This window comes from Silurus aristotelis (assembly GCF_946808225.1).
Source record: "Silurus aristotelis genome assembly, chromosome: 9".
In the NCBI taxonomy this organism is placed as follows: domain Eukaryota; kingdom Metazoa; phylum Chordata; class Actinopteri; order Siluriformes; family Siluridae; genus Silurus; species Silurus aristotelis.
In genome coordinates this window covers 19,922,842-19,935,845 of record NC_139582.1, presented here as the reverse complement: position 1 = coordinate 19,935,845, position 13,004 = coordinate 19,922,842, and the positions used below count along the sequence as shown (strand labels likewise).

The following is a 13,004-nucleotide window of genomic DNA, read 5'->3' as shown; positions in this document are numbered from 1 at the left end:
TTCATTTTTTTAAGAAATTTTCCTGTCCATGGATACAGTGTCATCTTAGACTACAAAAAAACTGCTTCTTCTTCCACCTGCTTCTGTCTGTTGGCTGACTCTAAAAATTGATTCAGAATGCAGCTGCAAGAGTTAAGGCAACTATCACACCTACCTTAAGGCAGTTATCGCAACATTGCCAACATCTTTACCGAACAGTCCGGGTACGGTTCAATTGAAAATAAATATGTAATATAAGTATATAATATATATATCAATAATAATGCGGCAATAAATATGTACTCGCAGACACAGGAGTAAATGAGGAAAGCAGCACAGGGTTTATTGCTTAACGAAGCAATCAACCCGAGATCAATTCATTAGGACGTCCCAGAACGATCTGGCCTTGTTCCTAAAAATCACCTGACTCTATTCATATGCGCCTCTATTGCCCCGCCTTCCTCCATCCCTCTCAAACCCGAGTTTCATGTTTTCATGTTATCATTTATCCCTGTTTTATTTTTTCTGCCACTGTTCCTGATTTTTTTTAAATCACCCTACCTCAGCTGGCACAGTCTATCAAGCCATTTAACTGATCGGACTTCGTTGAGAATCTCCTAGTTGGATCGATAATTTTGTGTAGGTTTTCCTTTATGTTTTTTATTATGTTGTTGTCAGTACACTTTTCTGTCACTTCTAATGTTTAAGTGTTTCATTACTATGTTTTATTAATGTAACTATTTTATTACTGGATTGCTTGTGTGTGTTAGTAATGGTCTACTAGCTGCAGATGTGCATATCAGGTCATACATTTGGCTGTGGATTCGGCTGTTATTCTGGAGAACATCACTTTCCTTCCTTTACCCTTATTCAATCACATCCTGTCTATTTCAGTTGCCAATTCTTTTACCCAGACTAAGGAGTCTTGGTCCGCTCCTGGCTCTCCAACAGCCCCTGGCTCCAGGGAGGACTCCGAAAATTACCCCACATGCCCTGCTGATCTGTCAATCCTAATGACATGTCTCTAATAAACATTACTTTACCCCTTATCCTGTACAATGTTCTTATTTTACTTATGTTACTTTATCCTGTGTTTTAATTATACTTTTACTATACTTCTGTTCCCACATCAGCTATGCTTTCTTTTGGCAACTAAAAATTTCCACACACCCCTTCCCTTTCAGATACAGCAATGTTCCTGCTGGGGTTTTCCCAAAGTGTTTGTTATCCACCTTGTTTCTGCATGCATGATCATATAGAATGATAGGTTAGTTGTAAAAGTAACATTGCCTTATTTTCTAATGGGCTTTTGCATTGCTATAAAGTTATATGGTGTAAATTGTTGAAACTTATCAAAGAATTTGGCAAGTTGTTTTTTTCTGCTAATCGTAATGAAGTCAAATCATTGAAATGAACAAAATTGTTTGAGATCTGAACATTTGTAACAAGAACATACAAAACTTGTCTTTTTCCTTTGCAAGGCCACAGCAAGGAATGCATTCAACAAGTGCCCAGTTGGAGGACAGTGATATAAAGCTAGACACCGGTGCAGTCTCATGAATGACACAGAAGTAATAGGTTGAAGATCAATGCCTCAGACAATGACTGGTGGCTCATTAGTACTACAAGCTCATGAAGCTTTGCACGTGAAGGTGTGATGCATACAGATGTGACATGCTGGTTTATAAAACACTGACACTGACAAGTCTATTTGTTATAGTACAATGGCATACTCATCTATAATGAAATAAAAGACACATTAGGTATACAACAGACTGGAAGATGAAAACAGGAGCAAATTACTAAGTAAAGCAAACCATTCTGAGAAAAGAAAAAGAGAAAATAATGGCAGTCAGAACTTTTTTTATTTTTACAGTAGGAGTGACTCCGAATAGATGAAGATCCAAAAAATGGAGTTCTTAACTTGCATGAAGAATCACAGCCTGTGACAGATTTCCATTCAAAGATCTGTGACCGATACATGAGAATCTTGGTTCCAGGGATGTAAATAAGATCCTGTCAAGGTATATTCTGTTCTAATTTCATTCTGTAAAGAAATGTTTGATTGTTTCCCAGTGCATCGATGCTGCTCCGTACTTAGAGAGGGCTCACACATGCAGTTTACCCGATCTAATTTGATTTGCCGACATGTAAAATGCAAATCCTGCCTGGCCTTTCTGCAGTTATTTGTTATTATTTTAGATTTTTTTATGATAAATGTTTTTTTTACATGATTTTGTATATCCTTTTGTAATGTTTTGTATATTGCAGCTCAAAAATGTTATTTGGAATAATTTTATGACCACCTCCCATTGACACACACACGATTCGATTATCAGTCGACTACAGGAAAGACTCTACAATTCTAATGAAACTATGTAAATCCTTAGTTGGGGACACCCCTAGTGCCACAGGAACTGTGAACGCTGCTACTTTAAACCTGCTACTTTAAACCGTTCCAATATTTCCTGAATGATTAACGACTGTCAGCCATGTTGCATAAGCATACATCAGTGTCGGTGACAAGATTGGTTTATACTCCCCCAGAGGCGTATGGATGGTATTGATTTTCTACCTGCGAAGAGGAAAATAGTAACAACTGATGCCTCGGAGCAATAATGGGAATATGTGGAAAGAAGGTGAACATTCACGAAGTTTACTCTCAAATGTACTGTACATGAAATGGTGTGTTACATCGTTTGAAATCTTCCTCGCAAAATAGGGCATCGTTTGAAAAGGACATAAAACACAAGACAACACAACAAAATTAGAAATGCAAGAGAAAAAAAATCTGTGGACAGTGTGTACTACAAGTCCTGCAGTGGTAAACTCGTATGTAGTTCATGTTGTAATTTATGTTGGGGTGCAAAGTATCCAGAGGTAGATTCAGTAGTAGTATATGTTCCTGCTGAAGAGCAGATGGAAAACAAGGATTCATCTTCAATTTACTGGCCATTGAAATTCCCAGACATTCTGACCAAACAGACTGTTATATCAGATTATTGTTGGTCCACCATGCCTATTACCCATCATTCCAGACTATTCTCTCAGATCAATGGGCAGAGCTCATGAAAAACCTGAAATTCTGGTCCATGGGGTCACCCCAGGTCTTCATGCTTCCACATGGAAAAGCATAAACACATTTTCCAGCAATGCAAACAATGTTCCATTGGATTGCCTGTGCTTAGAGTACATACAGACTGACACATTTCCATAGGGAGCACATAACCTGTGAAAGAAATGTGTTAATGGTGCAGAAGATCTCTGAAGCTCACACCAAGCAATAATTCCACAGTAGATCTGGTACTGGAGCCTGGCCAGCTTGTGCAACTTGCACAATAAGCTATCTATCTATCTATCTATCTATCTATCTATCTATCTATCTATCTATCTATCTATCTATCTATCTATCTATCTATCTATCTATCTATCTATCTATCTATCTATCTATCATCTTTTACGAATATAAGACTTCAGGTATACGCTTATTTCATATACTTTAATTTATATACAGTTTATTAAGTATTTTTTTTTATCACAGCTATTTTAATTTATATTTATTTATATTTTATGCAATGCTGAATTAACAATTCCTATAACATAATATCAAAATGGACAAAACAAGGCTGATCTGATTATAAATAGCATATAATTTTGAATGTTAATGTAAGCCTATTTAAAAATGTTTTTTTTAATATCCATGTTCCCCTGGTGGTCTAGTGGTTAAGATGCAGCGCTCCCACCGCTGCGACCCGGGTTCGATTCCCGGTCAGGGAACCATCCCCAGCCACTCTTAGTGCCGGTCCCAAGCCCGAATAAATTGGGGAGGGTTGCGTTAGGAAGGGCATCCAGCGTAAAATATGTGCCAAATCAAACGTGCGGAGGATCCGCTGTGGCGACCCCTAACGGGAGAAGCCGAAAAGAAAGTTTTTTTTAGTATCCATGTTCAGTCTTGGCATTCGCTATATACTGCTCCGCACTTCTATTATATATAGATGCAAAGTGTTGTATTCTGTGTCAAGCAGGAGCCATGCAGCAGATGTCCACAGCCATGTGCTCAGTCTATCACTAACCAAAAAGCTCATCATGAAGTCTTTGTTTCTCAACTCTGCAGAAAAGCCAGGGATATATACGTATATATCTAGGCCATATGTAGACGTACCACCGCTGCGAATGGGAGAATAATGAGAAACGTGTCACGTCACACCTCAACTCAAATATTTTTTTTAATTCTGATCAGTTACACATTCAACACCTGTGTATATTTATAGGTTCCTCATTAACCTTGTCTTATTATATCTGGAAGGAGTGGTCACTATTGGATGCATTACATTCCACAAGTGGAATCATCTTTCATGCATGGTTCCTATGACAACTGTGGATGCTTTTATCCAAGCTCATGCAGTCTGGCTTGTTATAAAAGGTGAATAAACAGAGAGCTACAGTAAGTGCATGATTGAATAAGAGCATATGCATGTAATTGGACTGTTAGATCTGATGTCAGATTTTTTTTAGAATGTTTATGCATTGAAAGAAAATCCACATTTAAATGTTTAAGGTGAACTGGAAGATGTATTGTATTTGCTGCATGTTACACAGACTGGTATTGCAAATGTCTTACTGTTAATGAGGAGGAAAAAGGAGAGTTACTGCGACAATCATTTCAAGTAGGTGTGGATTTTTTGCCTAATTGACCGACAGTTGAAAATGAATCTGGCGTTAAACCTCATGAACACCTTCTGCGTATTACCGCTAATCGAATGTCATGTGTAAAAATTTATAATATATAAAAATCTTTTGCATTTATTATTCACAGTTTTTCTCAGCCGCTTTGGAGCATTTCTTAAATCATCCTTGATATTTGCAAACCAGTAAAGTGCAATTGTTCAAACAGCACAACACATTGGATTCTTTGCAAAAGACTGTACTTTTCTAAAAATCTTCAGTTCATCTCTCAAAAGTAAGTTTTTGAGTCAATGAACATCTCATTACCATCAGAATGTAAAGTCCTTTTTTCACTGTTTACCAACAAGATCCTTAAAATGGTTAGTTATGTTGTTAGTATGACGCTGCACAATTTCAGGATTTCTCGATTTTTATACTACAGTTAAGATTACAATGAATGCACAACGCTTAATTTCTTCTTTATGACATCTATAAATTTCAGCAGCCCAGATTTCTTTATTTGATATCGGACAGGATTCATATTTTTACTGTACTGTACTAGTGTTCGTTCATTTCTTGATTATTCATCCATTTTCAGAAACTGTAATTCTGTGTTTTGCTTTGTTGCCAGTTGAAGCTTCCCAAGATTCACCTTTGACCTGTTTTAGAGAACCAGTTGATCATTGGTTGATCTGATGCCGTTCACTCTGTCTTTCATTAGTGACATTCAAGATTCATCAATTTATCAATTCAAGTCACATTTACCAAATAAAGTTTTGTAGAAATTTAAGCTTGACAGGTTCTGACAACTGGTTTAACCATTTTGTATTCAATGACTAATGCAATGAACTGATGATAAGATGTTTTGTGGGTTGAGACTAAACCAGTATACCAATATATTTTGATCAACATGACATAAACAACTGATAATGTAGAAAACAGCAGTCAATTGTACACAATCGATTAAATGATGTAAAGTTTGAACAAGGAGTTTTAGGAATTTCATTTCTTCAGTTTCAGTTCTGAGCAAAGCAACTGAGAAAAACTGTAAGTAAAAACATGATGTTAAAGAAGAATGCTCAAGAAAGAAAAGCATTACAGTCATTAAGGTGGTGAGAATTTTTGTAAGCAGATTTTTATTTAACGTTTATACCAGGACCTTCGTGTTTGCACTTTGAATTGGACGGAAGTAAAGCTGTAACTGTGCCCTGCTTTTTTTTTTTTTTTTTTTTTTTTTTAAAAAACAATACAAAGCGTTGTTTATCAGTTTTTGGCATTTTTTGTTTAAACAGCACGATCGAAAACATTTAAGCAGCAGTGTCAAGCTCTGTAATTGCACCCTTACACCCCTCATACATCTTGTTTAAATACTCTTTAAAAAAAAAGCCATGAAGACGGATATTGAAGTGGTCTGTTTTTGTGAGCAGAAGCTTGTTGTAAAATAATTATGTAACAGAGATAAGACTGCTTGAGAAGTCAAACCATGTGGCACAATACAAGTGGCACACAATTAACATATCAGAAGACAGAGAGATGTTCCGTCTAATGTTGAGCATGAATAGGGGTTTTATTAAAAGCCACAAACACACACACACACACACACACACACACACACACACACACACACACACACACACACACACGCACAATTTCTCAAAGGCCAGATAAAGTGACACACATACACACTGGGAGCAATTTGCTGGTGCCAAATATTTTCTGGAGGTGGGTGAACTTAGGGGAAATCTGAGGACCCTGGATCAATGAGGCATTGATATTTCCCCTGGATGCTGTGCCAAACAAATAGAAAGCAGTTTCATGGATTATATTACAAAGGTACTTTTAATAGTTAGTAGTCAGGAAAATAATTAAATGATGATGAAGTTGAAGTCCTGGAAAGTCCTGGAAGATGTTCTTCTATATTTTGCAGTGTGCTTGTGTACATTTATGTTCATCAGCCACAAGGGTGTTAGCAAAGTTAGGTACTGATGTAGGTGAGGAGGCCTGGGGTGCGGTCAGTGTTTCAATTCATCCCAAAGGTGTTCGGTAGGGTTAAAATCAGAGCTCTATAGCACCAAGATAACCAAACCATAGCTCACTTTGTGCACAGCGCAATGCCATGCTGGAACAAGTTTGGGTTTCCAAGTTCATGTGAAGGGAAAATGTTATTATGCCGCATCCAAAGACATCCTATACAATTGTGTCCCTCAGGCTTTGTAGATTAGAATATCATTATTTGTCACTACATTACAGCACGGTGAAATCCTTTTCTTCGCATCTCCCAGCTTGATTGGAAGCTTGATTGGAAGCTGGGGTCAGAGCATGGGGTCAGCCATGATACAGCACCCCTGGAGCACATAGGGTTAAGGGCCTTGCTCAAGTTGTACCCCTGAGCTTCCAATCAGTAACCCAGCACCTTAACCACTGAGCTGCCACTCCCACCTTCTCTTTGTGATTTAACAAGAATCACATCTGGCAGGAAAAGTCAAGTGTCCCAATACTTTTGTCCATATAGTGTACTTTATTTTAGCGGGAAACCTTGCAGAAAGACTTTTCCATCCATCCACTCTGCCATTGTCCTTCATTTTTCATCATGTTTGTTCGATTCTCCTCTGTTGTGCCATGAAACAGCCCTACAAATAAACAAAAAGCATTTTAAAGTGAAATTCATTCGAATTTGAATGATATTAAGCTCTTTAAAATTGCCCTAAATGACACACCAGTGACATAATCAATAAAAAAAAAACAAGCCTAACGATCAACTCGGATTCATTGATTCATACATATGCAGATTTAAACACGACACTGTTTTGAACTAAGAAGAAATCGGCTGCAAATAATGATCCATATTAATGGCTCCGTTTATTTCAATAATACATTCTAATCAAAATTACATGATGACAGCTCACATAGCTGCATCATAGGCTGCGCTTTCTTCACGTGCCGGTTTCGCATTTCACTTAACAGCCCTCAAGAGATGCATTCGTTTCGCCTCCATCAGGTCAGTATGCAGAAAAGTTGGATTTTGTTAATCACTGTACACAGACTTTTTATGCATTCAGATAGTGAGGACCCACATTTTAACAGTGGTATTTACTGGTTCCACTTTAGTTGAGTGACAGTTATTTTATATCCAATGGACAAAGATCCTAGACTTATGTTTATGGAGGCCCCGCCTCCAAGCCTGAGGCCATAGGCCTGCTCTGCCTATAGCTAGCGTTCGCCCTGTGTATCCTACTGGCATATTATAATAAATAATGCTTCCTTAAACATTTATTCAGCCTGAGGAATTAGAAGCAGTACAATTCCCAAACCCAAACTTACATATGCCATGAAATGAAAAAAAAAAAAACGACGGGTGACATTTTCTGTATAATTTACATAAATGTTTGCAGCTATATTTACCTCCTGCCCCACTGCACGAATTAGAGAAATTATCGACAGCAACTCTTGCGCAAGCTCCTCGGATTAAGCACAGCTGATTTATAAAGATGAAAAGATTACTCCGTAATAAGCCTTAATGATATTACCATTGCGGCAGATTCGGAGCTGTAATTACACATGATGAAGATTTAACCTTGAGCTGACGTTCTCGCACAGTTCCCCACTCCGCTTATTTATTTCCCCCTGTTTTTTTTTTCAGCACTTGAAGATAGAAAGCAGCTCTCTTATAGCTCCCCTATCGAGTCTGAGGAGACTCAAAGGAGGGGGACGGTTGCATGAAAGCACAGATCGCAAATGAGATCAAAGGACAGCAAATCAATGGCTGATGCCTCTCCTTTAATATGGCGAAAATGAAAAGCTGACATTTTTCGAACAGCTACTGGGACTGGATCAATGTGGCACATGGCTCGCTTCTGCCAGCCGATCATCTGTCTGTGTCTGGCAAGATCACAAGCTTGGCTCGTCAAATTTAGCATGGGTGAAATTACTTTCTTTTACACAAAAAAAAAGCATACTTTTTGTACAATAGGGGAACAAATTACAGTGCCGAAATTTTTATTCTCTTGTGTTGTCCTTAAAAGTATTTTATTACTGTGTGGACAATATTTCATTCTGTTTTGTAACCTTTAACTGGACATTATGGTTTGTTTGACCACAATATATTATACATTGCTTTTCGTTATATATATCAAGAATATAGAGATCATCTTAAATTAATAATCAATAATGTATTAATAATTGATGACTGGACATGTTTGCCTTACACCTCCAGAGTTGGGGGTTTGAATCCTCTGGGTTCTCTGGTTTCTTCCTCCAGTCTAAAAGATATGCTGAAAGGCAACCTCATATTTTTATTGAAATGATATAAGTGTGTATGCTTGTGCATGGGTATATTTACAATGGATCTATGGATCATGTTAGATGAGAAAGCCTTTTATATGTAGATTAGACAACGGATGTTACTGCCCGATGTGAAGGTGAAGGTGATACGTAGTCTTATACAGTACTATGGTCACTTCCCAGCAATGGCAAGTTAAAGCTGTCACTGATGTTTGTAGTGCAAAATGATTATCTTCCTTCCTTATTTTTTACATACAGTTCATTAGATCTAGAATTCTGCTGCTCTAAATCCCACACAGAGATATAATAGTGCCATAGTGCATCAGAGACAGAATGTAGAGCAGATTGTTCATATAACACTAAGCATTAAATCTTTCAGTATTTTAATAAAAGCTTTAATTGAGTTATTTCACTGTAAAAAAAAAATCCATTAAATATTAGTAAAAAAAAAAAACAAAAAAAAAAACGCAAGATGTGGTTGCCAGAAATATTTTTTTTTTTAAATGGTCGGACTGTTCTATATGTTAGGGTAAACTTGCAAGGTAATTCTACAGTAAAAAAAACTGGCAACTGTGGTTGCCAGAAATTTACTATAAAAACAAAAAATATGATAGAAATGCTCCTTTACATTCCTGCAAAAAAAATCATCACAATTCTATTGCGTTTTTCCCCCCACAAAAACATAGAAATCAAAATTATGTAAAAATTTGACATCTGGTTTACTGATCGGAAGGTCAGAGCTTGTTGGGCCCCTGAGCAAGGCCCTTAATCTTTTGTGCTCCAGACTGACCTTGTTTTCTAACATCACTGGAATATGGTATATGTCCTGTAATGTATATGTGCCAGCTATTATAAAAAACTTTTTTTCTTTCTTGTGTGACAAATTATGGTATATTTTATTCAAGGTGTGGCTGATTCATAACTTTTTTCCCACGATTTATGACAAAATATATGAATGTAACAAAAGAGCTATCCAATTCATTAAACTGTATTTAATATCAATAATTATTACTTTAAAAAATACCGTTATCGGCATCGATATCGACGATACTGGACTTGAAAATACTTGGAATCGACAAGCAATAATCGATAGTCAATTAGGAGCTGGGTGAGATGGATCTCCATGTGAGTCTCAACTGGGAGGAGCCTGAATGTTCGTGTGTGTGTTTGTGTGTGTGGGCGTGTGGGTGCGCGTATGTGTGCGTGCGCGCGTGTGTGTGGGGGGCGTTTCCATAACGCATTGTGGGTTTGTGCCTGATTGATTTATTGCTATATATACATATATATTTATATCAAGTCTAATGAGGACCGAGATTGGACATGTCCCCGTCTGTTAGTGCTGTGAAATCTTTCTGATCGACTTTTCACTCCAGTTGATTCGGAACGTGTGCAGTTCGGACGGAACCAGAAGAAGAAGAAGAGGAGGAAAAGGAGGAGGAGGAGGAAGAGGAGGAGGAAGAAGGAGCATCAGAAAGCATTTAGAAGTGCGTTATTGTTCCAGTCCTGTGTTGGAGATGAGAGAGAACTTTGCGTAATTGAGATGCGCTTCAGGAGCACAAGGACTTGAACCCAATCCCCAGGATGGATAGGAGGGCATTTTTTCACAGCCTGACGTTATTTTGCTTATTTCTACTCGGTTTTGATGCGTTGGCCAAAGGTACATTTCTATCCGCTCATCTAATTTATCATTATTATTATTTTCAACAGGCGCGCATTGATGCGCAAAACGTTTGATAACCAGATCAGACGACGTTATTCGCGAATTCAATCAAGATGCACAATCTTAGTTAACCTTTTATGCATTCCTATATAATTACAGAATGCGAATTTGGGTGCAATCCTGACCACGGGGTTTGTGACAATGGAGAGTGCAGGTATGTTGAACCATCAAATATGTATTTTTCTTCAAATACCTGAAATCTTTTGTATGAAGCATGAGGACAGAAATGGAATAGGAGAAAAAAAAGAAAATGCAGCTGGTGTGTGTAACTTCACAAACTTCAAATCAAACCATATCTTTGAGATGTATCAATAGGAATGTGGAAAATAAGGACCACTCTTGCAGCAGGCAGAGTTTCATATTAGAATATGACACTCGAGTAATGTGTGTTTCAGGTGCAACCCCGGCTGGAAGGGTGCGACGTGCGAGCAGTGCCTTCCTTTCCCCGGTTGCGTTCATGGAACATGTGAAAAAGCATGGCAGTGTGTGTGCGAGCAGGGTTGGGTGGGCAGGCGGTGTGACCAAGGTGAGACTCATTAGCCTCTGGACCTGTAGACATATTTCGGCAGTTATGCACAGTGCGACCTTGGCCGAGCGAAGATAATTGCTGTAGTGCGGTGACTAAGGAATGTGTGCAATGAATGATAGGATAAATAATTAATTTTGTCTCTAGACAGCCATCGGTGTTCGTCAAAGCCCTGCTCTGGCAATTCAACCTGCGTTGAAACAGAAGAGGGAGGATATCTTTGTATCTGTCCTCTTGGATTCACAGGCAAAAGATGCCAGCTGAAGAAAGGACAGTGTGTAATAAACGGGTAAACATTGATATATTTGTGTTAGTAATGTTATCCCGTTATAGTAATCTGGTCCATTGGCTTCTAAAAGCAAGTGATTCAAGAACAGAGCCATAAAGTAAACCCTGATATAATATGATACTTTTATAGGTCTCTGATCTGATTCGCTTACAATTTCAGTTCTCCATGCCAGAACGGAGGAACTTGTGTAGACAGCAATGGCCCCCCGTCTTGCCTCTGTCCTCCCGGATTCGCTGGGGCGTTCTGCGAGATCGACGTCGACGCCTGTGAGTCCAATCCGTGTCAAAACAGTGGGACATGCATCGGTCGTGGACTTGTCTACGCCTGCGTTTGTCCTCCTGCGTTCTCTGGACCCATCTGTAACATCAGCCTGGCTTTGTGCTCTAACACCACCTGTAGCAACAGTGCTACCTGCTTACCCGATACCAGTGGAGGAACCCGATGTATCTGCCCGTGGGGGGTAACAGGGCCTCTGTGTGACGTCCACATCCGAACGAAAACCAAGTCTAAACCACTGAACATAAGCCATTCCTCACAGATTGCTCATCCTTTCAACAGACTCTTGAGACACCCTGAGCACAAGGTCCTAAAGTTTTCCATGAAAGAGTCTGTGCATGCGTCTTCTCTGCTGGTCACACGCAGCCAAGTCATCTGCTTTGCTATTTTGGGGCTGCTCACCTGCCTGGTGGTCTTGGGGACCACGAGCATCATCTATTTCAATCGCTGCGAGACGTGGATGGCGAACACCAAGTACACCAAGCTGATGCGCAAACAGAGAGACTTCCTCCTAAGAACCAGTGACACAGAGCATTCGGTACACATCATCCTACCTGAGAAAATACAACTGACCAATTACAGGAAGAACTACACCACGATATAACAGTTGGAAACTCAGACACTTGTTCTTGGTGTTTTGTGAGTAAAAAAAACAACTGTCACTATTGTTTGTTGAATAGGTGTAGTACAGGAATTTGGGTATTTGGGAAAAAATATGAATTTCTCGGTTCTATGAGTAGATTTTATGTAGATAATATATTATGGTTGCACAAAATAATCACAATTGCTCGTTTTGCTTTGTCTAAATAAAAACAGCCCTCCATATTAGCCCTAACAATTTTAAAAGTATTGTATTTAAAAAATATATATTATTAGTGATTCATTACCACATCTGAATAGTAGTTATAAAAGGCAGACTTGGATTTGGGTATTAAAACGCAGAATTTGTAAAAATTTGGCAACAAAGACATTTAGACAAACGATTGAATCGACAGAAAGAAGCATCTTAGTACAACATAATCCAAAGGAGTCCATACTATTTTATTATAGTCTTTAAAAAATAATAGTCAAATGGTGAATGAAAGCTGTTGGAAGATACAAGATATTAAATCAACCATCGATTAAAAATAAAAAACAAATTATGCTGATAATACACACTTCCAGTCAATCGTTCTGAACAATCCAGATATATATTTTTAATTGTATTCAAAAAGTCAAGTTTACATATTAAAGATATATCAAATATCATTTATTTCAGAATAGAACAA

At 38.2% G+C, this 13,004-nt stretch overlaps 1 protein-coding gene across 1 annotated transcript; it reads left to right on the top strand.

Moving 5' to 3' along the window:
* Positions 1–10,094: 10,094 nt before the first annotated feature.
* On the top strand, positions 10,095–12,565 carry dlk1 (delta like non-canonical Notch ligand 1). Its single transcript, XM_083550507.1, has 5 exons — positions 10,095–10,582; positions 10,745–10,799; positions 11,041–11,171; positions 11,319–11,460; positions 11,620–12,565. Exons 1-5 carry the CDS (start codon positions 10,507–10,509, stop codon positions 12,338–12,340), a joined length of 1,125 nt encoding a protein of 374 aa, XP_083406633.1. The 5' UTR covers positions 10,095–10,506; the 3' UTR covers positions 12,341–12,565.
* Positions 12,566–13,004: the final 439 nt, after the last annotated feature.

What these genes read in the sequence shown, in the direction of transcription:
- dlk1 (XM_083550507.1), top strand. Translation starts at nt 10,507, where the DNA reads ATGGATAGGAGGGCATTTTTTCACAGCCTGACGTTATTTTGCTTATTT. An exon ending in TTTTGATGCGTTGGCCAAAG is followed by an intron (nt 10,583 to 10,744) that starts GTACATTTCTAT and finishes ATATAATTACAG; the next exon opens with AATGCGAATTTGGGTGCAAT. An exon ending in TGTGACAATGGAGAGTGCAG is followed by an intron (nt 10,800 to 11,040) that starts GTATGTTGAACC and finishes TGTGTGTTTCAG; the next exon opens with GTGCAACCCCGGCTGGAAGG.